This window comes from Mirounga angustirostris, unplaced genomic scaffold, assembly GCF_029215605.1.
Source record: "Mirounga angustirostris isolate CCGP_5_RB_7025 unplaced genomic scaffold, mMirAng1.0.hap1 SCAF_16, whole genome shotgun sequence".
NCBI classification, from domain to species: Eukaryota; Metazoa; Chordata; class Mammalia; order Carnivora; family Phocidae; genus Mirounga; species Mirounga angustirostris.
The window spans coordinates 13,951,716-13,978,624 of record NW_026991724.1 but is presented as its reverse complement, the minus strand read 5'-3'; the positions used below and the strand labels follow the sequence as shown (position 1 = coordinate 13,978,624).

Sequence of the window (26,909 nt, the reverse complement as noted above, 5' to 3'; positions counted from 1 at the left end):
TTATTTGAGCACGCGCACAAGTGAGCAGGGAGAGCGGCAGAGGGAGAGAGAGAATCTCAAGCAGACTCCACACAGAGCGGGGAGCCTGACATGGGGCTCGATCTCATGATGCTGATATCATGACCTGAGCCAAATCAAGAGTCGGATGCTTAACCGATTGTGCCACCCAGGGGCCCCAGTGAGTTCATAAGTATTAAACAAATTTTTAAAAACTCCATTGGTCATCTTTGGAGCATACTAGGGTATCATTTTGAAAACTAGTAGATAAAAGGAAAAGAAACATTAATCCTGCCTTTCCTACCAGTAGTTCTTTCTGAAGGAATTATTGGTAAGTTCCTTCCAAAGGAACTCTTGGTAACCCAATGGCACATATAGAGAAGTTGCTCCTTAGAGGAAAAATCCAGTAATAAATGAAAGAATAAAAGAATTAGAATATTACTATTTTGTGATCTCTGATGATCATTATCGATGCTAATGTCACAAAAAGAGACAACCACCAGAAATAATTACATACTTCATGAAAGTTCATACCACCACCTATGAAGTGTATTTGCTAAGTCAAAATAAAATAAAAACTGAAAAACCTGAATCTGATCAAGAATCTTGTCCATTTAACAAGGGACTTTTATAAGAGTTCATTGCAGCATTGTTTCTGATATGAAAACATTGGGAATAATCTATATGTCCACAAAAAGAATAGTAAGTTGTGGTATATTCACAAGTGGGATACTAAATTAGCAATGAAGAGAACTAAATTACAGTTTCTTGTCTGAATGTGAGTAGTACTCAAAGATGTTGAATGAAAAGAACAGAAGTATGGTATGATACTTATATAAAGCTTAAAACATTCAAAAACAATGGTCTCAACATATGCAGTAAAGACACACTGCGTGGCAATGATGAACAGCAATTTTGAGTTTTCGTTACTCCTGGGATGGAGAGAAGGGAAATGGAATCGAGGCAGAGTATGCAGAGGGCTTCAATTGAATTTGTAATATTAAAAAATGTAAAATAAAATAAGTAGGGCAAAATGTTAAGATTTGCTAAAGCTGGCTGGTGGCTTAATGACTGTTACATGATTTTTGTGTATTTTTGAGTGAAATATTTCATAATAAATTTTCTCAAGAGGAGAAATGGGATGCAATAGGAATGTTGTTTTTTTTTTTTTTTCCCCTGCCAGAAGAATGAAAAAATAGACCGGTCTCTATAGATTTTTTTTTTTTTTTTAAGATTTATTTATTTATTTATTTGACAGAGAGAGAGAGACACAGCGAGAGAGGGAACACAAGCAGGGAGAGTGGGAGAGGGAGAAGCAGGCTTCCCGCGGAGCAGGGAGCCCGATGCGGGGCTCGATCCCAGGACCCTGGGATCATGACCTGAGCCGAAGGCAGACGCTTAACAACTGAGCCACCCAGGCACCCTCTCCTATAGATTTTTATGTTGCCAGACTACATAGTGGTAAAGCAGTTACAGGCTTATTCTTCAAATGTGTGTGTGTGTGTGTGTGTGTGTGTTGTATGTATAAACTAGAAATTTATTTCTGAATATTGTTGTGCCCCAAATATATACTTTGAAATTGAAATATATTTCAATTTAATTGAAATAAAGGTAACTTTTTAAAAGACCTAAACAATCAGTTGCAGATCCATTAATGTTTAATTGCATCCTTTCATCAAGGTGATTGTTCACATCATAAAGCTTAGATGTTAAATTTAAAAGCAAATGTATATATGCATTTGACCTTGTGGGAAATTGTTCTAAAAGCTAACAAAATAGGTGCAGCTTTTTTCAAGGGCAACCAGATTAAATGTTGATAAAGGGCAATATTTGTACTTGCTTTAGAACAATGTAACAAGGCCAAAAACCTTTCTTTTAAAAAAAAATTGCTTTGAAATCCAGAGAAAATTGGAATATTGAGTCATCTAGAAAATGTTTATAAAAATCCAGTTGTCAGGCTTTACCTGAAACCTACTCTGTCAGGATATTTCGGGGGTGACCTACATATTTTGAAACTCTCCCAGGTGATTTTGATCAGTCAAGTTTGGAAACCACTTCCTTAAGGCATTATATTTATTCCAAAAGGAGGTGGTAACTTCCCTCTGTTAGGCTTGCTAATGGATGCCTGGAATGTTTCTGCTGAGAAGAATTCTTAGGCCACTTCAAGGGTCAGCTGTAGAGAATTAGTGACTGACTACTGTATTTGCCTTGAAAGCAGAGAGTTGAGGGCAGCGTTAAGGTTGTCTTTCATGATGTGGCTCAGTTATTTTAGTGAAGAGGAAACTGAGGCCCAGGTTGTTGAAATAACTTGCTTAGGTCTCTTAAGCTAGAACCAGGATTAGGGCTCCTAAATCAAATTGGTTCTTTCTATTCCACTCTGTGTTACATAAAGGGATAGGAATCTTTCTCTGTTTTCTTACTGTTTCTCACCTTAAATGAGTGCCCTTCCTAACTTGTTTCCATAATAGCTTGTGCATAATTGTCACAGTATGTATATATGATATATATATCCTTTGATGTATATATATGTATCAAACTTACGATGTATATCCAAATGTTGGTTTCCTTTTGTGTGCCCTTCTAACTGGGTGTCAATGAGAATGTCTAGCACATTGGTTTTTAACACAGCAGGGTTTTATGAAGTTAAAGAAAAATCACAGCTTCTTCAAAAACAATTGGAAAGTAAATGTAAAAATCAGTGAATAGCTTAAAGTTATCAAAGTCAGACCTTTGGGATGGGAGGTAGCGGGGAGAGTGAGAAGGTTGCTGTTGAGAAGAGTGTTGTTGGCAAGGAAGAAGCTGATAGTCGGTGAAAAATACAAAATAACTGCCAGCAGAAGAAGGCATAGCCGTCATGGGGATTAGAGATAAGGAATGGACATAACTTTTTAAGCTCTTATAGCATTGCAGGTATAAAAGAATAGCACAATAATCGTTCATTTTGAATTTAAGTTATTTAAAAAGGGCTGGTTGTTCCCATTTACTAAGTTGTATTTTCATAAGATTTTGGTCTTAAATTTTCAGTGTTTTCATAAAACAATTCCAAGACTCAAATGCTTTTTTGTTAATTTTTTTTTTAAAGATTTTATTTATTTATTTGACAGAGACACAGCGAGAGAGAGAACACAAGCAGAGGGAGAGGGAGAAGCAGGCTTCCCATGGAGCAGGGAGCCCGATGCAGGGCTCGATCCCATCATGACCTGAGCTGAAGGCAGATGCCCAATGACTGAACCACCCAGGCGCCCCTTTTTTGTTAATTTTTGAAATGACATGTTACTCAACTTGGTAGAGGGAATAATTGCCCTAGGTTGTTTTTTTTCCTCCTTTTTAATTATATTATTGTATTAACTTTTGTAACCATGAGTTAGATATAAGTTCCCTTTATCCTGCAGTTTTAAACTTCTAGTCCAATATTATTTATCTTTGGAATAGATAATGACAGTTCACTGATGGAAAATTTAAAAGATACAAAAGAATATATGATGAAAACCCTGCTTTCTGTCCACTTCCAGACACTTAGTTTCCTGTTTTGTTTTTTGTTTTTTTTAAGACTTTTTGTATTTATTTGAGAGAGAGAAGGAGAGAGTGAGCGAGAGAACACAAGCGGCGGGGGGGCAGGAGAGGGAGAAGCAGGCTCACGGGGGGCTCGATCCCAGGACCCTGGGATCATGACCTGAGCAGATGGCAGACGCTTAACTGACTGAGCCATACAGGACCCCCTACTTAGTTACCTTTTTATAAGCAACTGTCTGTGTCTATCCTTCCAGAGATACTTTATACATCTCCCGGCAATGGAAATGCCCCCTCCACTGTAAAACGCGTGTGGTGCTATCTACTTATTAATCTGTCTTGAATATTAGCCCATGTCCTCATTCTGTTTTCCAGCTTTTTTGACATACTCATTTTTTTGCCAGCTTCTTTGACATACTCATCTCAATGTATCTAGCATAGTAGTCCATGATATTTCTTTTATTTTTTAAAGGTGCGATTTATTTGAGAGAGGGAGAGAGAGAGAGCGAAAGAGAGCGAGTGCAAGCACAAAGGGGGGAGGGGCAGTGGGAGAGGAAGAAACAGACTCCCCAGTAAGCAGGGAGCCCAGCGCAGGGCCCGATCCCAGGATCCTGGGATCATGACCTGAGCCAAAGGCACACGCTTAATCGACTGAGCCACCCAGGTGCCCGTATTCCATGATATTTATGAATCATTATTAAACTGATGCCTTATTAAGGGGCATTTGTTTCCAGTCTTAGTATTTATTTATTTAATTTTAGGTAGGCTCCACACCCATTGTGAAGCTCAAACTCAGGACCCTGAGATCAAGAGTCACATGCTCTATTGACTGAGCCAACCAGGTGCCCTCCAGTCTTACTGCTTAAAGTAATACTACGGGGGCACCTGGGTGGCTCAGTTGTTGGGCGTCTGCCTTGGGCTCGGATCATGATCCTGGGGTCCTGGGATTGAGCACCGTATTAGGCTCTCTTCTCTGCGGGAAGCCTGCTTCTCCAGAACTCTCCTGCTCCCCCTGCTTGTGTTCCCTCTCTGGCTGTCTCTCTGTCAGATAAAATCTTTAAAAAAAAAAAAAAGTAATACTACAGTTGAATAATAACCATTATTTTACACATGTATGAATGTAAAGGTAGTCTTAAGTTCCTAAAAGTGGAATTGTTGCGTCGAAGGGTATGTGTATTTGTACTTTAGATAGGCCAGATCTTTCTCACTACAGCTTGTGCCAGTTTATATCCAGTCACTAATGTCCTCGCACTGTTAACGACAGTCTAACTTTGCTAATATAATAGGTTAAAAAATACTATCTCAGTATGGTTTCCATTTGCATTTTTTTTTCTCTTCTAATAACTTCATAGAGGCATATTTTGCATATCATGAACTTTTCAAGTGTACAGTTCAGTGATTCGTTTTAAGTGAATTTACCTAGTTGGGTTTGCATTTGTTTTATGAGGTGGTTGAACTCCATTTCATATGTTTGAATTATTTTTGTTTTCTTTGAACTGTCCATATTCTTTGTCCATTTTGTATTGAGTTGTTGGTCTTTTTGAAAATCACTTTGTAGGGGCGCCTGGGTGGCTCAGTTGGTTAAGCGACTGCCTTCAGCTCAGGTCATGATCCTGGAGTCCCGGGATCGAGTCCGCATCGGGCTCCCTGCTCAGCAGGGAGTCTCCTTCTCCCTCTGATCCTCCCCCCTCTCATGCTCTCTCTCTCTGTGTCATTCTCTCTCTCAAATAAATGAATAAAATCTTAAAAAAAAATCAGTTTGTAGGATCCTGTTATATAGGATTTCATGTCTATGAGCAAGTTGCAAATATTTTTTCCAAGTTTGTCTTTTGTTTTTTGACTTTGCTCAGGGAGTTTGGAGTAAAACCAAAAGTTATTTTTTATCTCTGTGGTTGCATGAATATAAAAGCTAGACTATTTACTGTGGTCTTTAAGCATATGCTAGATTTGTAGGTTAGCAGTGTTTCAGGTGGGATTTTCAAGTAGCTTTAAGTGAGACGGAGTAGTACTCAATTTGAGGTTGTTACCAAAGGGGTAGAAACATTTAATTGATTTTACTATTTTTTTCCTGTTCTGTACCTCACACTAGAGTTGCATTTTTAGTGGTTGCTGCTCAAAAATGGATGCCCTACCCTTATATTTCCTCAAAAACCCATTGTCCACCCCTCCATCCTTTTTCTTTTTCAATATCTGAAAACTTTGATAATATTCTTAAAGATGAAACATAGTACTTTCTTAGCACTATTGCTGGCCACTGACACCGAAGTGTAGCGTATGATGAGAGTTAATCCTTCAGCAGAGGATGTTTTTCAATACATCAAGAGAGCAGTTTTTAAACTGCTCCAAACAGAATTGTCAAAAGACAATTTCACTTTTGAACTTATAGGCAAATTCAGATGGGAAGTAGTCTCATGATTTTAGACTGTTGTACATAGTTCTGCATTTGAGCCCCTTTCCTTGGGATGCAGTGATTCTAAATGGGAGTTTCCAGTCTTTAATCTTAGATTTTCCAGCCATTTCCAGTCTTTAATCTTAGATTTTCCTCTCAAAATTTGCTGCCTTCATAAAGCAAATGTATATTCTTGAAGCAAAGTCACTGTACCAATGGAGAATATTAAAAAGAATTAATTTAGTGTTTATCCCTTTAAATTCTGTTCACTGTTTAATTTTTAGGTAAGTTTTAAACAAGTGTCACAAAAAGCAATAAATTGTACTCACTAATCATTGATGACTTTTAGTGTGACCATCTTAAAACTTGGCGTAGGGACTCCTGGGTGGCTCAGTCGGTTAAGCGTCTGCCTTCGGCTTGGGTGGTGATCCCAGGATCCTGGGTTCAAGCCTACTTGTGCTCTTCCTATCAAATAAATAAATAAAATCTTAAAAAAAACTTGGCCAAAAAAATACAAAGTCCTATTAATGCCTAAGAGTAAAGTCTTCTTCCTCATTAGTTCATCTTAATAACAAATTTTTGGATAATTTATTTGTGTAATGCCTGGTATTTGTTAAAAGCATGATTCAGTAAGGATGATAAAAATTTCAGTGATACCCGATTCTTAGAACTCTTTTTTCACTGCTAAAATATTAATTTATACTATTATTAAATGGGAAGGTTAAAAACTCTTCTGTTTGAAAAAGAGTAAGATTTTCTGATAATATTTTACCTCCTGTTTTTCTCATTCACCTCAGCAGTAATTTTTCTGCTGACATTGTAAAAATGACTTTCTTCATTTTCTATTTCAGAAATTGTTCTTTAAAATTTAAATTGAGTGCATAGAAGGAAGGGAAGGGTTGTTATATAATCTGTCAGTTTCAGAAGGCACTTCAGTTTCCCTTTTGGATCTTGGTTATTCTTGGAGGCTTTGATTTGTTCATGATAGTATAGTCATTTCTGTTAAACTTTCAGTGTTTTTAATGCAGATACATCAAGAGAGCAGTTTTTAAATAGCTCGAAACAGTTTTATTTGTAAATTTTTTTACTTTCCACAATTTAGTTTTGAACTTAGAGGCAAATTCAGATGGGGAGTAGTCTCATGATTTTAGACTGTTGTACATAGTTCTGCATTTGAGCCCCTTCCTTTGGGATGCAGTGATTCTAAATGGGAGCATAGTTTGCAAAACTTTTCTTGGAGTGTCTAACTTATGTACACCCTTTGAAAATCATTGCTACAAGGGAATGTTTGGCCTTTTCTATGTTAGTCAAGATGGAATGATAAAGTATATTAAAATGATTGTGATTTTGTTAAAGAAAGGCTACTAGAGAGACAATCTGTTTACAAAGAGTCTTAAGCTCTGAGGATTTTTATCAATTATGTAAAGAAAAAGTCATATAAAACATTTTAGGTTAATTCCACTCCTGAAATTTCCTCTGGCCTTTTTTTTCCCTCTGTGTTTTTATTCCTCATATGCTAAACTCACTTCTCCCTACTACTTGGTTCAGGCCCTACATATAGCACTTTGCACATTATATTAAAGTTAGTTGTTGTCTGTCTCTTTTTCAGTTGTATATTCCTAATGTTTAAAATAGTGTTTGGCACTTTGATGTATTGCCAGTTACTGAATTTTTTGCTATTCAAAATAGGAAACAGACCATAAATATACACATAAGTTAGGTGTTCAAATTGTACAACCTGGGGATTAAATTAAGAATTGGGTTTATTAATATTTTATTATAATACTTTAGTAGTATTTATTTATTTCAATCTGTGGAAGTAGGTAAACCTCACAGATTATTTGGATAGCATATATCATAGGACCTTGCTGAGATGATCTATTCCAGAACTTGTATCTATTATCAAGACATCTAAGGATCTTAGGCGATTTGATACCTACTTATTTTAGTCATCCACTGACTCTGGGTTAAAAACATTGCTTTCCTAATGTGGTAGCAGTTTCTTAATTTCTTTTCTTTTTTTAAAATTTGCAGTTGGAATGCCTCAAGCTTATTGCTTCTCAAAAGTTCACAGACAAACGCATTGGCTATTTAGGGGCAATGCTGCTGTTAGATGAAAGACAAGATGTCCATCTTCTCATGACAAACTGTATCAAGAAGTAAGTCTTACTTTTCCTTCTTTTAATGACTACTTTGTGCTTTCAAAGTTTTCTTATAATATGACATCAAGAGTTTTTATTTGATTTTATTTAATGTCTAGAATATATTTGAATTGCTTTTGTAGTTTATATGTAAAGAGGGTAAGCAAAGGTTTCTGTAGGAGAATATTTATTATTATTTTTAAAGATTTTATTTATTAGAGAAAGTGTGTGCACAAGCAGAGGGGGGCGGGGAGGAGGGAGGGAGAGGGCGAGAGAGAATCTCAAGCAGACTCCGTGCTGAGTGCAGAGCCTGATGTGGGGCTCCATCCCACGTCCCCAAGATCATGACCTGACCCCATATCAAGAGTTGGACACTTAACTGAGCCATCTAGGCGTCCTGTAGAGGATAATGTAATTAAACAAAGGAAGGCATTGCTGTACATCTTCAGGTATAGGAACACGCTTTAGCAATGAAACAAGAATTTGGGCCTATGTGGAATAGAAAAAACATTGGTAAATCAGAGATTTCTTATCTTATATTTCCAGGACCTTGAATACCATAAGTAATGAAATGTTACTTTTATTAAAGAATTACCAGTGTATGTTCTGAGTAAATACCATATAAAGGTAAAAGAAGAGGTCTTGTTTGTGAGTGGTCTAATTCAAGATTTCAGTTGCATGAAATTATACTTAGCCTTGTGAATTTTGTGTATGTCTTTTTTTTCCTCTAATGGGTGCATTACTAGTCCAGTCATGTTTGTTTAACTTACAAATTGAGGAGTGCTTGCTATATGAAAGAATTAGAGTAGCCAAGCAGGGGAATTAGCAGTTCTTCCCAGCATCCCTCTTACAGCAAATGTCTGTTAAAAAGTTATGGAAGTTCTGATGGCTTTACTGGTTAAAGGTGCTTTTTGGTTTGTTTTAGTTTGGTTTTGGTGTGTCTGTTGGTTTAATTTCCTTTTGTAGATTTCTTTTTCATTTGTAGTTTTTATTTGTTTGACAGAAAGTAGAAGTAGGGTATATAGGTAATCATTTTTGTAGTATTGAACTCTTACACTTTTCTGTGGTCAATAATGTTTTACTTTAAAATTTTCCAATGGATAATGGAAAATCCCAAAATGAGAATTATGATTTGGTTGTAAATATAGAGTGTGTCATGTAAGTACATTGAGTCTGCGAACTTAATTTTGGGAGAATCTTATTTTTTGGCCTTGAAATAAATACTAATGAAAATACTAAGTTGATTCATTTATTCAACAACTATTTATTATATACCTGTTGTGTGCCAGGAGCTGTTATAAGTTCTGGGGAGGGAGAATGAAAAAAAAATTGGCAGAGATCCTTGGTATTAAAGAAGTTACATTCTACATGTTCAGCATGACTCTTATACATTTACTCTGGCTAGGTCTCTGAGAGTTTCTTTAATTTTTGTTCTTGCATGCTTTGTTGCCCTTATTACTTAAGCCTTCAATCACATGCTGATGATTTGGCAGTTCTGCCTAGCACCAAGTTCATATTAAGAGTTAATACCAAACTCAAGTATACGTTTGTAGCTTGATAAAAATTGAAGAATGAGGCACATAGGCAAAGAAGAAATCTTTGTTTTGAATTTTAATGAGACCTAGCCAAGCCTCAAGTGAACTTTTTGAGAGAGAACTAGTAGTTGGGAATTGATCTGGCACTTTAGTTTAAGCTCAAGTTAAAGGACTTTGGATCATTTAGTTTTGTTTTTTAAAAATATTTGTTAATGAATGGGTTTGTTTGGTGAGGGTTTTTTGGTTTGTTTTTGTTTTTTTTGGTTTTTGTTTGTATTATAGGGCATCATAGTGTACCAGCGGTTTTTATGTTTAATAATGAATGTTTCCCGGGACGCCTAGGTGGCTCAGTCAATTAAGTGTCTGCCTTCGGCTCAGGTCATGATCCCAGCGTCCTGGGATCGAGTCCCACATCGGCCTCCTTGCTCAGCCAGGAGCCTGTGTCTCCCTCTGCCTGCCATTCTCCCTGCTTGTGCTGTCTCTCTGACAAATAAATAAATAAAATCTTAAAAAAAAAAAAAATGTTTCCCTCACTGTTCATTGGCCTAGAAAAGCCCTAAGCAATTAAAGATCTTGGAATCATTAAAAATTGGATATATTTTAAGAGCTTGAATTATGCAAATGTTCTTTTTTTAAAAAAATATTTTATTTATTTATTTGAGAGAGAGAATGAAATAGAGAGAGCATGAGAGGGGGGAGGGTCAGAGGGAGAAGCAGACTTCCTGCTGAGCAGGAAGCCCCATGCGGGACTCGATCCCAGTTCTCCAGGATCATGACCTGAGCCGAAGGCAGTCGCTTAACCAACTGAGCCACCCAGGCGCCCCTATGCAAATGTTCTTAATCATTGAAAAATAAATGAAAAGTCAGCTAAATATTCTTGGAAACTAGGAGCCTAAATGGTAAAGCATAGTTAAGATTTAAACATTATTTTTACCAGAAAAAAACTTTTTTTTTTTTTTTTGAGCAAGAGGGAGGGAGGGGCAGAAGGAGAGGGAGAGAGAATTTTTTTTTTTTTAAGATTTTATTTGTTTATTTGACAGAGCACAAGCAGGGAGAGTGGCAGGCACAGGGAGAGGGAGAAGCAGGCTCCCTGCTGAGCAAGGAGCTTTACTCAGGGCTTGATCCTGGGACCCTGGGATCATGACCTGAGCCAAAGGCAGATGCTTAACCGACTGAGCCACCCATGCTCCCCGGAGAGAGAGAATCTTAAGCAGGCTCCATGCCCAGCTCGGATCCTAACTCGGGGCTTTATCTTACAACCTTGAGATTATGACCTGAGCCAAAAATCAAGAATTGGACACTTAAATGGCTGAGCCACCCAGGTGCCCCTTATCAGTAATTTATATCTTAAATACTCAAATTGTTAAGAAGTAGCAAACCTGGCTAATTTATGCTTTACCTTCTTTTCCTCTTTGTTCAAGGAAGATTAAAACCATTTATTATTTCATGTAAAATTACCAATAATGAACCCCTTACATGTTAAATAATGTTTTTAATGAAAAATAAACTATTTTCCAAAATAAAAACAATTCAAAGGAGAAAAATAACATTATTTCACATTTTTGTAAATCTTTAAACATCTGGCCTAATGGAAGACAGCAGATATCATATTTGCTTCTGCATTCAGTTTCTTATGTTATGTTTTGATTGAAGTATATAAAGGATATCCAGCCTTTTACAGATAGTGTAGTTAGAAAAAGGAAGAGGACTTTAATAGCTTTTCAAATATTCTTCTTTGATACTATACCAAAACTCCATAAGTGGTGGTTTCTTAAGGATTAGTTACAGTGTGGAATTTGAAACAATATCAGTGAAGTTTGGCACTTTGTTATATTAAACCCATTGGTTTGTCTCTCACTTGGAATCTTTTACTCATGTATGCATTTGTAACACCATCCTAAGTCATTTGGGAAAAACTGGCTGAGTTAAAGTATTGGTAGACTATGAAGTTCATCATGGCAATACAAATTTTCCAAAATTATAACTCTCGCTTCAAAGCTTGGATTTTTATCATTGGCAACAAATATTGTCAGTTGTTGCTCTTAAAGTGATAGGCCAACTTGGCTCTTTTTCCAGATGTCTGCCAGATACCCAAATCTTAATAATTATAGTTGTTTGTCAGTTATTTTTCAAATAAAAATCATATACATTTGAAAAGTTCATAGTTAGGGGCGCCTGGATGGCTTAGTCGTTTAAGCATCTGCCTTTGGCTCAGGTCATGATCTCAGGGTCCTGGGATCGAGCCCCACATCGGGTTCCCTTCTCGGCTGAGAGCCTGCTTTTCCCTCTCCCTCTGCCCCTCCTGCTCGTGCTTTCTCTTACTTCAAATAAAAAAAACTTAAAAGAAAAGTTCATAGTTTAGCATGCAAGTACACAAGTGCTTTTCTCTGAGATTGCCACTTCAGTGTGCAGAAGTTCTTTATGCATACTTCCTATTTCATCACACAATATTAAACTTCTCATTTGAGTCAAGATTTAATAAAACTAATCTTTTTTGCTGCTTTGTCAGAGGCAGTCTTAGGTGAAACAGACTCATTCCCTCCCTCCCTCCCTCCTTTCCTTCCTTCCTTCCTGTGTGTGTGGCAGTGAATTCAATGACTGCTAGTACAGTTTGGTGCCCCTACTCTGATTTGTAATATGTCAGTAATTTTCCCCACCACTGCTTTTGCATCATTAGTGCAAATGTCAGTACAGTTGGCAAATAATGAGTTAGTATTGTGAAAATAGTTTGGCTCTCATGGACCCCGTGAAACAGTCTTGGGGGCTTCCAGAGATCCATTAACTTCTGAAATCCTTGAGAACCACTAACTAAAGAATATTAAAATGCTCTTAAAGCATTTTAGAAGTAGCATAACTCATACAGTAATTCAGCTTCTGAATAGTAGAAGTTGATTATAATACATAGATGAATTTACTGGTTCAAGCTTTTAGTATTTCAGCTTTTCTGAAGGTATACTTCCTGGTTGGTTTGTAAACAATTTTGTACAGTAATCAATGTCTATTAGAGATAGGATTTTGTATATCTGTATCACCAGATACTGGGCCTCACTGTAAATATCTAGCTTAGTTTGTTAAAGATGGTTTAATTAGCTAATTTTTCTAGTTACTATTTTTTTCTTCTTTTGAATACATAAAAGTGTAAAAATTAATGTGATATCAAGGTTAATACTATACCGTAAGGTTAAAGGTTTCAGAGTATTTCTGTTGTGATATTTAAGTCACCTTAAATGCTCTAGTAGTGGGGACTTTTTTCTGATTTTTTTTTTTTAAGGTTTTGGTTGATGTATATAGATCTTGTCATTTTTTTAGGAATTAATAGTAGAGCATATTAAAATATTTTTTTATTTTTATTTTTTAGAGAGCAAGAACGTGCATGCGCCAGAGCGGGGTGGGGGGAAGGTGGGAGAGTGAGGGGGTGGTGCAGGGGGAGGAGGGATGGAGGGAGAGGGAGAGAGAGAGAGAATCTTAAGCAGGTTCCTTGCCCAGCGTAGAGCCCGATGCAGGTTCAATCTCACGGCCCTGAGATCATGACCTGAAATGAAATCAAGAGTCAGACCCTTAACTGACTGAGCCATCCAGGCGCCCCCCAAAATCTTTTTTTTTTTTTTAAGATTATTTATTTATTTATTTGACAGAGAGAAAGACAGCGAGAGCGGGAACACAAGCAGGGGGAGTGGGAGAGGGAGAAGCAGGCTGTCCGCTGAGCGGGGAGCCCGATGCGGGGCTTGATCCCAGGACCCTGGGATCATGACCTGAGCCGAAGCCAGATGCTTAACAACTGAGCCACCCAGGCACCACCCCCCAAAAAAATCTTTTCAAGATACAGTTGTGCTTCACATTTCTGTCTTTGTTGGCTTTCACTTTCATTGATTTGCTGAGTTTTCTGAAGTAGTTTGTCTTCAACAGATAACATGTTGTTGAATTTCTTTTACATTGGTATTTGGAAACATGGAGTTGTAAGCCTGTGGGAGGCACTGTAAATCAGCTCACTGTATTCTTAATTTGTAATAAAGTAAACATGTTTTTGCAACAAGTAATCTTATTAATTATTTTCCTTACTAGAGAAATTGTGAATCATTCAGAGCTACCTCATTAGACTGTGAAGCTTCTTTATGGGGAGCACCAGGAAAAGCGTGTTCATTTCTACCTTTTTCTGTTCTTTTGCAGTGATCTTAATCATAGCACGCAATATGTACAGGGGCTAGCACTTTGTACCCTTGGCTGCATGGGCTCTTCAGAGATGTGCAGAGATCTTGCAGGAGAGGTAGAGAAACTCCTGAAAACCTCCAATTCTTACTTAAGAAAAAAGGTAACTTTTAAGGAAGTCAGATGTCTGCATTTGGATTAGAGAATATTATGGAGATGGGGAGGCAAATTATTTTGAGAGCTCTGATGATGATATAACCTTTCTTTCTCTGCAGTAAATATATTTTAAATGATTATATATAAGTCAAGTGTTTATAAGTCAAAATCTGTTTTTATACTAATTTTGGAGGTAGGTTTTTTTATTGCTAATTAACTCCAATTGGTAATTATGAACTCTTTAATTCTTCTCTTAATTCCTTTTTTTTCAAGGAAATGATTTATAAACAAACGTTACTGGATATCCTGGATACCTAATTACTTCCTAATTTACCAGATTCTAAACAGTATTAAACAAAGTAATAATGAACAGAACTTTAAGAATTTACTTTTATTCTAATAATTAGTGCCCATGTTTTTGTATTAGTGCCTTTGAATCTCTGGAAGTGTACAGTTCCATGGGGACCTGGGTAATTATTAGAGAATGATCTAGAACACACTTTCTAAATTGGTGTGTCTAAATGAAATAGTAATGGAAGACAATGATCTTAATGTCTTACTTGCTGTTATATGTTGATACAAACATTTTATGGTTTTTTTTTTAAGATTTTATTTATTTGACCGAGAGATACACAGCGAGAGAGGGAACACAAGCAGGGGGAGCGGGAGAGGGAGAAGCAGGCTTCCCGCTGAGCAGGGAGCCCAATGTGGGGCTCGATCCCAGGATCCTGGGATCATGACCTGAGCCCAAGGCAGACGCTTAATGACTGAGCCACCCAGGCACACCAGCATTTTATGTTTTTTAAAATTGTCCTTTAACCCTGTAACCTTCATAAACAAAAGGTGTAAAATTTAGAACTTCCAAGAAGTGAACACTTACTATTGCCTGGTTGACATTCACTGTGCCTCCACATTAATGGTGTAAGACAAGACGTTGCAAGGGCCAAGCTGTTTTCCAGGATCATGGACTGTTAATGTTGATTGTGAAACAAAGCCAGTGCTTTCTCTTAAAGTATGAGTGGGCTGCTCTTGTTCAAAAAGTACATTATTTCATTAAATAAAACATTTCTATGGATTGGAAAAAAATCTTTTTTCCCCCTAAATATAACTTGGGAAGAATTAGCTGAAATCTTTTCTTGTTACTGTATCTAAACTTTTGTGGTATTTAACTCCAACAAATAGTAGTTATGGTTACTTCTGGCAGGCATAATCAAAATCAGTCTTTGTACCTTTCTTTCCAGTGAACAAGCCAAGACCATCTTTTCTTCAGTAGAGACTAGCTAATTATTAAATGGTTTTCTTGATATCAGCAGAGAATGAATTGGGGAAGATATGGGTATTATTAAAAGTAACAGTAGTAATGTATCTTTAAATTGCATGGTGTTTTTATAAAACCTTTTGGTCATCTTAGAAGAATGAGTATCACAGATGGATGTCTTTATTTTTTACTCTGTAAAACTCCACAGAAGTTATATTTGTTTGATAAATTCATGTTAACCATGGTCTAGTCTACGAAGTTTTTGTCCACTTATTTAGTAATGCATGAATGAAGGGATAGGTGAGCTAAAAGTTCTCATTAATGAAATAGTATAAATTGGAAAGTCCTAACCAGTTAATAAATAATAAATCTGATATCTGACTTCTTTGTTCTTTCTTCTTTCAGTAGGTGAACTAAATGATAAGGGTTTTTTTTTTGTTGGTATTGTTTTTTGTAAGATTGGTTGCCCTGACTTAATTGAAATAAATCTTCTGTCCTTTTTCTTTATAGGCAGCACTGTGTGCTGTTCATGTCATCAGGAAGGTTCCTGAACTTATGGAGATGTTTTTACCAGCAACAAAAAATTTATTGAATGAAAAGAACCATGGTAATGTGATTTGGATGTGCTTGTGAAGTATTGAGGAAAAGAGGAAAGAGAAAAGGCTTCAGGCAGTTTTGGCCTTCTGTTTGAGTGCGGTGAACTTGCCTTTTTACTGTGCTTAGACACTTTGCCAGGAAGGGTTGATGGGTCAAATCTCTCTTTGCTCATATCCTCCTTTTACAATTAGAGATTGATTCCTTCATAGTAAAAACTCAGTTTTCATTTTCAGTCCTCTTTTACTATATTAAAAATACTGTGTTAAGTTACTAATATTCATTGTAATATACAAATGATCCTAGCCTTGATTTTCGTATGTAAAACACTTTGATTTCCTGGCTATCTTATAATAGAAAAAACATTATTTTTTTATTGCCTGTGGTAGGAGTGTAAGATTTATGAAAATCCTTTAGGTTACTTGTAACAGGAATTTATAATGGGTACTCAGATACATTTATATAAAACTTGAGAGAAATTAAATGGAACATGGCTATTCTTTCCCATACATTTTATTCTTATTTTGAAGTCATTGAAACAAATTCTGAGTAAAGAAAATTCATGTATCCTACTAAATGCTAAGAGAAAAAATGGTAAGGTATATTTAATTTGATTAATTCAGTCCTGTGCCTAGAAGACTCAAACTTACTGAATAAATGAGTGGTTAGGGTACTTATTTATTATTAGTGGAAACTATTGTGAGATCCTTTTTACTCTGGAACAAGCATATTTACTTGATCATCCATAATTACCTTGGAGTTTTGATTCATTTTATCTGGAAATTTAAAATCTTACTAAGATTTTTACTTTTTGAATGATCACATCTCAGCTAACAGCTTATTAATAAGTACAGGGCAGGTGATACTATCCTAGCTTATAGTGACTGAGTATTTCTTTATGGATGGTCTCAGATGGAGAGACACGTGTGTTGGTTTTCAGTTTTTAGCAATTATCTTGGTCACATAGTTGTTTAAAATAATCTGATTTAATTGATTTGACCAGTATTAAATAGGGCATCTATTAAATACTTCCTTTGTATTCACCTCAATGCTTAGCTTTTTTGGGAAATTAAAAAACAGAAGTAGCAACTATCCTTTTGGAATTGATCTTCAGAACTCATAGCCCTGTTTTGTGAAGTTGAATAATATATAGCCTCATTTTAGTTTTCGTTGCTCTTATATTTCAGGTGTCCTTCACACATCTGTAGTCCTCCTCACAGAAATGTGTGAACGAAGCCCAGACATGCTTGCACATTTCAGAAAGGTAGGTACCATTCTGTATACCTAAGCCTTTCTTTCTTTCTTTTTTTTTTTTTTTATTTATTCATGAGAGACAGAGAGAGAGAGACAGAGGCAGAGGGAGAAGCAGGCTCCCCGCGGAGCAGGGAGCCCGATGTGGGACTCGATCCCAGGACCTTGAGATCACGACCTGAGCCGAAGGCAGACGCTCAACCGACTAAGCCACCCAGGCGTCCCTACCTAAGCCTTTCTTGATTGAAAAATTATTTTCCTGAAAAGTGTATGATTTTCTCACTTACGAATTTTCTTTTGAAAGGAAGTGATGGAGCTGAATGAAGGACTTGACCAGCCCTGCTGTGTGGGTAGGGCTGGAAGCCAGATTTAGGTATATAAGAACTGGCAGTAGTACAGTGTTTTCCGTTCATAATAGAAGTCTTCCCTCAGTGTTGACAGACCTACCAATCTCTCATGTGCTTTATCTGCGGTTTTCACATTGAAGTCAGGAAATGTAACCTGAGGTCAAATTACAAACAGGAATTTGTGTGTGTGTGGTGTGTGTGCGTGTGTGTGTGTGTTTAAAGGCAGGTAATTTTTTTTTTAAGGTGAAAATTGCAAAGTGAAATTTGACATTACTTTTATGTAACACAGGGTCACCTTCTGTTCATTTTAGATCGTTGACTCTGGTGACTGAAGTCTAGCTTTCTTAAGTTCCCCCCTCCTTTTCTTACAGCGTTCTAAAGTGGAAATTTTTGTTTTCTTCACTGGCTTTTAGAAGATGGTAGTAAGGAGGCCTGGGAAAGACTGTGTTTTGGGTAGTTACATGGGTTTAATTCCTTTATAAGGTGCTGATAACTCAATAAATGGGGCTTACTTTGTATTTTAGATCTAATGAGGCTCTAATAGCACTTCTTTTTTCGGCTTTTTTTTCCTTAGATGTTCATGTCTTGATTAAATTATTGTATAAAATAGTATGAGGCCTGTATCTGTCCCTAATGCTTGCTTTGTATGTTTTGTTCCTGTTGTCTGTTTGGAATCCTGCTGTATGTTAGAATGAAAAGGTAAGAATTAACTCTCTTTTAGATGGTGCATGCCTGCATTAGGTCCTTAGTAGCTTTTGTGCATCCATCCACAAATGTAGCTTTTAAACATACACTAATGCTGAAGCTGTGCTTAATACTATGAGTTATTTGTTCTAGCATTTTTGGCTAACTCCCTAGTCCAGTTTTTGTCTTGTCACTTAAACTCCTCACTCCAGAGTCAGCCTTGGATTTCAGTTGCAGCCTTTCCTGAATTCTAAGCCTCCTTCTCTGCCTTTTCTTCATCTTCACTTGAGAAACTTTGAACAGTGTCCCAGTGGCTTTGGTGATGGCAATTCCAGATCAGTTTGGAGCCTTGGCACAAAACATTGCTTCTTTTTGAAGTAGATATTTTAGAACCATGTGTGGGTAACCTCATACTTTATAAAAAGCTCTGTATGTACTTCTGAGCTCTCAGTTCAGACTTAGAGCTTTTATTTCTCCCTTACCTGCACTTAATCTTGCCTGGAAGTTTTGGGATATGAAAAGGATTTTGAGGTAGAGTGGGTGGGCATCAACTGATTTTCATGGCTGCAGCCTTTCCCTTTGTCATCTTATTTTGTTTGTCTTGTCATAAGTTTTAGTGACTTGCATTTTTGTCTGAAAAATAAAGCTGGGTCCCAAGGATTTGTATGTTAAACATTTAGACATTTGTGCCTTTTGTCCCAGGACAATTTTATGTGGTGTGCTGGTCTTTTGTCAGTGAATAAAAAAATTTCTGAATTTATTAGCCCAAGGAAAAAAGACTTCTCCAAGAAATCAGATTAAACAAATAATCAGGGATATGTATAGTACAAAAAAGGAGGCCATTGGGACGTATGCAGGGTGAGCCACTTTTTGTGCAGAACTTGGTAACTAGGTGATCCCGACTTTATTACCTTTTTTTTTTTTTTTTTTTAAGATTTTATTTGTTTATTTGACAGAGAGAGACACAGCGAGAGAGGGAACACCAGCAGGGGGAGCGGGGAGAGGGAGAAGCAGGCTTCCCGCTTCTCTTCTCTTCCCGCTCCCTGGGATCATGACCTGAGCCGAAGGCAGACGCTTAACGACTGAGCCACCCAGACGCCCTCCCGGCTTTATTACATTTTAAAGCAGTTTACAAATTTATATTATTCTCAAGTCTAAATCTGCCCACAGTTGACAGATTTAATGGGGATTCTGTTTAGAATTTACAGGTCAGCATAACCTAGGTTTGTTTTAATCTTGGAGTTGTCCAAGTTAGAATTTTTTTAAAATGGCTTATGAATCACTTAATTCTGAAGTGTTATGGCCAAACTTCTTTAAATTCATACAGATTATGTTCTCATATTTAAAAGTGGCCTCAATGTTGTGAGTGCATTCCTCGGGCATACCTTGGCCTTTGTTTCACTCTTGATCCCCCTTTAGAGTTGAGGCATAAGGAGGAATAGAGCCAGAACACAGTGAGAAAAAGTAATTGAGTTGCAGCAAATTGGTTGGGGCTGTTCTGATTGCCTCCAAAAGAGATACCATTTCCTTCACTTTGGACACTTGTTTTCTTAATTTTAGGTGATTAGAGTTGTTTATGTAGCTAAATTGAGTTTTTAGTTGGAGCCTGGAAAAGCTCCCATTGTGGCACATGTTTTGGAATAGGGTTTAAGATTAAGTGCTTGATCAACAGAATGAAATGAATGATAATATTTAAAGCATTTTTAAAAAATAAAGTATTTTAAAGTTTAGCTTAGCCATAAAATTGCCTCTACTATTTGTTATGACTCTAATGGACAAAGTAAAGGAAGGACAAGAAGGGAATTCTGACCATAAGGAATGTATGGTTTCAGTACCAAGATGAGACAAGAAAGCAGGCAACAAAGTGTGTATAATTAAGTGCTGAAATAAAAGTTTACCAAAAATTGTATCTTATGAGTTAAGAATAGGGAGAGGAAATTATTCATGGCCTGGTATCTTCTTAAGGTGAAAAATATAATTTTTCATGTGTTCTTCCATTTGGTCAATGTTGGAGGCTTTTGTATTCCCTGTTATTTGTTGGAAAAGAATATAACTAGCCCTGTCCTCAGAGGAAAGAAGTTTTTTCTCTGTTTGAGATAGTGTATTTTAAAACTGTAATTTTAATAAGATCACCAGTATTTTTGGTGATAACGTTTTATATCCAAATGTTTGAATGGATAAAAATCGAACATGTTTGTGTTACCTAAGTATGTCAAATTCTGTAGGAGTAGATATGCAGTACGGCCTGTAGGCATCTGTTTGACTTGGTTCCCATAGGCTTTCTGACCTCCTGTTATTTGTAGTATTTTTGCATATATAACTCTGGAATAAAAAAGTCATTAGTTTTTAATTCAGGTAAAATACATATTCCTTCTTGAGTTCGTGGCCTAAGTACTCCTAAGTTGTATTTATCAACCATCAGCATTATACCAGCATATGGTATCAATAGAATTTTCTTGGATTCAGACCCTTGCACCCTTTTTTAAAGCCAAATTACTTGTCTATTCATGAGAAATTCTTTGATGTTCACTGTTTTTTGATGCATCTTTCTTTGCAGCTTGTGCCCCAGTTAGTTCGTATTCTAAAGAACCTCATCATGTCGGGATATTCACCAGAACATGATGTTTCTGGTATCAGTGACCCCTTTTTGCAGGTGAGGTTGAAAGAAAATTTTGGAGAAATTAATTTAATACCTTTGGAATAGATTGTTTCTTTCCTCTTTAAGTTTGTGTCAGTAGAAATTTGGTAGTTAACTGATTAAACGAATTACAATAATAAGTGAATAGTGATACAGTTCTGTACTGGATTAATAGAATAAAATTATAGTTGTAATGTGTAATAGCGATTGCATAGAGACTTATCAATATAGTATAGCTCTGTAGGTGGTGGTATCCTTTAGCTGTGGAGTGACAAAGTGTGGGTTGTCTCTACTTCATTCAGACATAGAAGTATTTATTACTTCTCTAAAGATAAGGTTTAAAATTCTTCTCTTTGAATCTTGACATTTCTCATGAGATCTGAGACTTCATTTAAGTTACCAAGTAAGTTCCTTTGTGCCAGGCATAATTTGTTGAAACTAATCATGTTTTGCACATTAGGTACGAATTTTGCGGTTATTAAGAATTTTAGGACGAAATGATGATGACTCAAGTGAAGCTATGAATGATATATTAGCACAGGTGAGTAGACTTAATCTGCATTATATTAAATCTTCATTTTAGTGTAGTGGGGAGCAGAACGATGGTGGTTAGAGCAGTATTTATTTGTGTTTCCTCATCGGTGGCTGTAATCATTCACAAAATGTCTCTTGTTACCTCTGGATATTTTTCGGAAGTATTGTTTTATCACTTATGTACTGCTCTCTTGTGACTTTTCAGGTTGCCACAAATACGGAGACTAGTAAAAATGTAGGAAATGCTATTCTTTATGAAACGGTTTTGACTATCATGGATATTAAGTCAGAGAGTGGACTGCGAGTAAGTCTTTTTTAATCTTTTCCCTAAACATTTCAATTAGAATAAATAACTTAGACTTGAGTACTTTCTTTTTCCTTTTTTGATTTTATTTATTTGACAGAGAGAGACGCAGTGAGAGAGGGAACACAAGCAGGGGGAGTGGGAGAGGGAGAAGCAGGCTTCCCGCCGAGCAGGGAGCCCAGTGCGGGGCTCGATCCCAGGACCCTGGGATCATGACCTGAGCCGAAGGCAGACACTTAACGACTGAGCCACCCCGGCGCCCCACTTGAGTACTTTAGAAATGAATTGCATTTGGAAATTTCGTGCAGAATGTATAATGCTGTGTTTTGGTATCAGAAGCATCATTCCCTCCATTGAAGGTTTTTAATATTGATTATAATAAAGCTTGGAAGCTCTTAGGTATAGTTAGATAATACAGATACTGTTGGGTGAAGGAAACATTTCAAAATAAGCTTTTATTAGAGCCATGATTTGAATTGTATCCATCACTCCAAACAAGACATCTTATTTGAGTTCATTTGTTTTTCTTAAATATTTGTGTGTGGTTTTTTGTTTGTTTGTTTTTTAAAGAAATGAACACTTAAAGTAAAAAAACTAAAACAGTACCAGAGGTATGTAGGGAGAGAAATGTTTGCCTGTAGCTTTCACATTCTTCTAGTGGGGAATATGGTTATCCTTTTCTCATGTATTTTTTCAGAAATTAAAAATTGTGTCTGTACATCTGTATTTCTTCTTTTCCCCACTTTTTGAAACTTTTGGTAATAATTTTAGACTTACAGAAAAGTTGCAAAAATAGTTTAGAGTTCCCATATACCCTTCACTCAGTTTCCCCTAATATTAACATGGTGTGTAACTAGAGATAATTATCAAAACTAAGAAGTTAATATTGGTACTGTACTAAACTATAGAATTTAGTTAGATTTCACCAGTTTTTCTACTTCTGCCATTTTTCTGTTTGAGGAGCCGATCCTTGATCCCACTTTGCATTTAATTGTCATGTCTCCTTAGTGTCCTCCAATCTGTGGCAGTTCCTCTCTTTCCGTATCTTTCATGACTTTGACACTTTTGAAGAGTACTGATCAGTTACTTTGTAGAATGTCCCTCAATTTGGCTCTTTCTGATATTTTCTCATAATTAAATTGAGGTTATGGTTTTTTGGCAAGACCACCGCAGAAGTGATGTGCCTGTCTTAGTATCCTATCAGGAGGTACATGCTAATCTATTTGTCTCATTACTGGTGATATTAACCTTGGTCATTTGGTTAAGGTGGTGTCTATTGTGTGTCTCCACTGTAAAGTTGTTATTTTTTCCTTTGTAATTAAAAGTAGTTTGAGGGCGCCTGGGTGGCTCAGTTGGTTAAGCGACTGCCTTCGGCTCAGGTCATGATCCTGGAGTCCCGGGATCGAGTCCCATATCGGGCTCCTTGCTCAGCAGGGGGTCTGCTTCTCCCCCTGACCCTCCCCCCTCTCATGTGCTCTCTCTCTCTCATTCTCTCTCTCAAATAAATAAATAAAATCTTTAAAAAAAAAATTAAATAAAAGTAGTTTGAGGGAGACAGTTTGAGACTATGCAAATTTCCTCTTCTCAGACTTTTTGCCCACCCATTGTAGTATCCATCAGAGAATCTTGTCTGCGGTAGTTACAGGGTGGTGTTCCAGTGATACTTTTCTATTTGCCTCATTTTTTCCTCATTCCCCCTCATGAATTTATCCTTTCAATCACCTAATGGTATAAGAATTGCTAGCTCATAGCCTTGTAAGAAACAGATTTACCAAATACAGTCCAGTATTTAAATGTATACAGTTCTTTTTGTTTTTAACATTCCATAGTATCCAGATAACTTAACCAAAGTAATTTAGGTTAGTTCTCTTCCTCTTCCTCCTTTTCAAGCAAAATGATAACATATCATATATATTGTCCTGCACCTTACTCTCTTCACCTAATATTATCTTGGAGCTAGTACATATTCATGTATAGAGACCATCCCCATTAAAAAAAAAAATGATGGTGGAATATACGTAATATAAAAGTTAACCATTTTTAAGTCTGTAGTTCAGTGACATTAAGTACATTCACATTGTTTTGCAATCAGCACAACCATTTATCTTCTGAACTTCTTTGTCTTCCCAAACTGAAACTGTATACCCATTAACATTAAACAATAACTTTCCATTATTCCCTACCTCCAGTGCCTGGCAACCATCATTCTACTTTCTGTCTCTGAATTAGACTCTTCTAGATACCTCATATAAGTATAATCATAGAATATTGTCCTTTTGTAGCTGGCTTATTTCACTTAATATAATGTCTTCAAGGCTCATCCATGTTGTAGCATATGTCAGAATCCTAATGTCTCCATGATATTCCATTGTGTGGATGTGCCATAGTGTACTTAGCAAATTTGCTATTAATGGACACTTAGGATATCTCCAGTCATTTGTGATTACAGGTAGTGTTGCAGTAGATTCGTGTGCATATGTACAAGTGTGTTTTTCAGATGAATTTCTAGAAGTGGAATTGTTGAAGCAGAGGAGATGTTAAAAATAATTATAATTATTGCCAGATTTTTCTCCAGTGAGGCTGTGCCAATATTATTCTTCCACTAACAATATAAAAACTTTAAAACATAATCTTCCAGCAATTACTTTTGATATAGAATATGATTTTATGAGCTTGCCTTCAGATTTTAGTTTTGTTTTTTGCTAGCTATCTATAGAAATAACAACTATCACTTTTAAATAGTTTACACCATCAGAGGCCAGGAGGTGATCCTTAACATAAATGTTTAATTTTCTTAGATTTTAACCTATGCTATTTCCCCTTAGGTCCTAGCCATAAACATCCTGGGTCGTTTCTTATTGAACAATGACAAGAATATTAGGTAAGTCAACTGGAAAATATCTTGTATCTTGGTATTACAAACTCAGTGTTTTCAAGAGTGACTTTGCTTAAGATTGCACATGTATTTGAGTGACTTATCTAGAACTTCAACTCAGGGTTTTTATTTTTAGTCTGGTCTTAAAACTACTGTTTTGTAAAGAATTTGAGGATTTGCCTCATGACTTAACTTTTACTTTGTTTTACACTGTCAGCAGTAGGAGTCAGCAAACGTTTTCTGTGAAGGACCAGATGGTCAATATTTTAGGCTCTGTGGGCCTTAGGGTCTCTGTGGCAACTGTTCAAAACTCTGCATCTTGGTATGAAAGCAGTCATAGACTATGTAATTGATGAGTGGCTGTGTTCCAATAAAAATTCATTTATAGAACCACACAGCAGAGGGCTATAGAGTCTTGTAGGTAGAGGCTGTGGCTTGCTGACCTCTGCTCCAAATTAAGAAAAATACATTTTGCATTGCAAACCTGGAAGGTGTTTGTGAACTCCAGCTAATTTTTTTAAGTAGATGAATTTATCAGTATTTTCTTTTGTTATTTTCCTTCGTGTAGTATATCCTGCTTGCTCTTTTTCCTGTTTTAATCAGGAGAAAATGTTCTTTCTTATCATGTGAGCATTTAAAAATGTGTAAATAATCACTGTGGTACCCTGAATTATCTCCTCCTTCCAAAAGAATTTCTAAATACTTGAATCTTAAACTCATATTTTTATAGGGGCAGTTTGGGTACCAGTATCAAATAAAAGCAAAGAAAATACAAATGGTAACATTGGAATCATTTCCTCTTGCATTTTGGGGCTAAGGAAAGGCATACTATATGTTTATTTTATTGTACTACTTGGAAGAATTTGGAAGAATGGAATCAGTCACTTTTAGAAGTTTAAATGGACTTGACCATGAATGCAAATCTAAATTCTCCTGGTTACTACTACTTAAGATTAGTGTGTCTTTTATGCCTTTAAGATGTTACCCATTATACTCTCTAATTCGGTCTTGTCTTTTAAATATTTAAAAATATTTAGTCATTAGACATCTTCTTTGTCATTATTTATGTAGAGAAGAACTATCCTGAATTTTACATTTTAATTCTATCTTCTGCAACTTCATTTCATCCAGATACGTAGCTTTGACATCTTTGTTGAAGACTGTGCAGACAGATCATAATGCAGTACAGAGGCACAGAAGCACAATCGTGGACTGTTTAAAAGATTTGGATGTCTCAATAAAACGGTAACAGATTATTGATAGTTCTCTGCAACACCCCCCACCTGATAACTTCATAATAGTTCTGAGAATGAGAATGTTGCCATTTGTTTTTATTTAGTCATTATTTTCACAGATGAACTCTGCTGAGTAAATCCTTTTTAAGAAAGGATTGGCAGGGAGAAGGTTAGGTCAGTGAAGGAGGCCAATAAGGAATACTGAAGTGCACATTAAAGTTGTCCTTGGTTCTTTGATAAACAAACAGGGACAGATAAGCTGGGGAGAAGTCTGTTTAACAGAGGTACTGTGCTCTGTGTGCTGGAGGATGAAAATGCGGAGTGATCCATCGGCTAAGTGTTTTATCACAATGCTGAAACTCAATTGCTGACAGCACACGTTTTCTCACAGTACTTACGCCCCAAGATACTAGAAGCAGCTGTGGTTTTTAGAACAGTGCATCTAGGAATGACCGTTAGGCAGCAGATAGCACTTTGAAAAGGCATAAATTCTTTACCCTGATGGAGTAACTCTACTGAATCTATTGGAAGAACTGGAGATGTTTGTAAAACCTAGTTATAGTTGGCCTCAGTGAACTGTGGTTGTTTGTTCAAATCCAGAATAAATTAGATTTGAAATGATCTCTGAAACCATTCATTTAACAAATATCTATTGATAACTGGGTTCCTTTTATTTGCAGAGAGCAGATGCTAAGTGCATGAGCAATCTAAAGACAGACCTAAACTCAGCAACAATAACTCATCTAGTGCTTTGCACAGGATTTTTTTTTTAATTAAAAAAATTTTTCTTTTAAAGATTTTATTTTTAAGTGATCTCTGTACCCAACGTGGGCCTCAAACCTACAACCCTTTAAGAGTCGCATGCTCCACCAACTGAGCCAGCCAGGCGCCCCAGGATTTTTTTTTTTGTGGGAGTGTGCTTTGCACAGGATTTATAAGTACCCTCTCAGTTGATTCTCAGAGCAAGCCAATGAGACAGACAAGACAATTACTTCTGTCCCCTCTTAACAAATTAGTTAAAATATAGTCCCATAGGAATCAAATTATTTCCTCTAAACCTACCCCTGTACAGGGCAGACCTGGGAATAGAAATTAGACCTTCTGACTCCTATTATGTTGACTCTGTTGCTCATGACTTGGCTTTGCATTTCAAAAGTAAAACCTGTGTCTCCTTGACAGGCTATTTAACACTAGGAGCTCAGACTTTGGAGCCCGAATGCCTCATTTCACATTTTGGCTCTGTCTTTATTAAAATTGGTTTGGTTACTTAACTTTTCTCTGCCTCGGTTGTCCCATATATAAAATGCAAATACAA

At 36.5% G+C, this 26,909-nt stretch overlaps 1 protein-coding gene and 1 non-coding gene across 3 annotated transcripts in view; both read left to right on the top strand.

Annotated features, from left to right (window-relative positions):
* AP1G1 (adaptor related protein complex 1 subunit gamma 1) overlaps positions 1-26,909 on the top strand; it is an 81,186-nt gene that overhangs the window by 29,997 nt on the left and 24,280 nt on the right. For both annotated transcript variants that reach the window (XM_064581186.1, XM_064581187.1), the window contains 9 exons: positions 7,931-8,055; positions 13,740-13,881; positions 15,643-15,739; positions 16,914-16,990; positions 20,566-20,661; positions 21,107-21,187; positions 21,386-21,484; positions 24,310-24,365; positions 25,491-25,604. In XM_064581186.1, the coding sequence (XP_064437256.1) occupies positions 7,931-8,055; positions 13,740-13,881; positions 15,643-15,739; positions 16,914-16,990; positions 20,566-20,661; positions 21,107-21,187; positions 21,386-21,484; positions 24,310-24,365; positions 25,491-25,604 (887 nt within the window). The remainder of the gene's footprint in view (positions 1-7,930; positions 8,056-13,739; positions 13,882-15,642; positions 15,740-16,913; positions 16,991-20,565; positions 20,662-21,106; positions 21,188-21,385; positions 21,485-24,309; positions 24,366-25,490; positions 25,605-26,909) is intronic.
* On the top strand, positions 25,890-25,974 carry LOC123856255 (small nucleolar RNA SNORD71). The gene has a single exon (XR_006793672.1). It is a non-coding gene; the product is annotated as a small nucleolar RNA SNORD71 (small nucleolar RNA).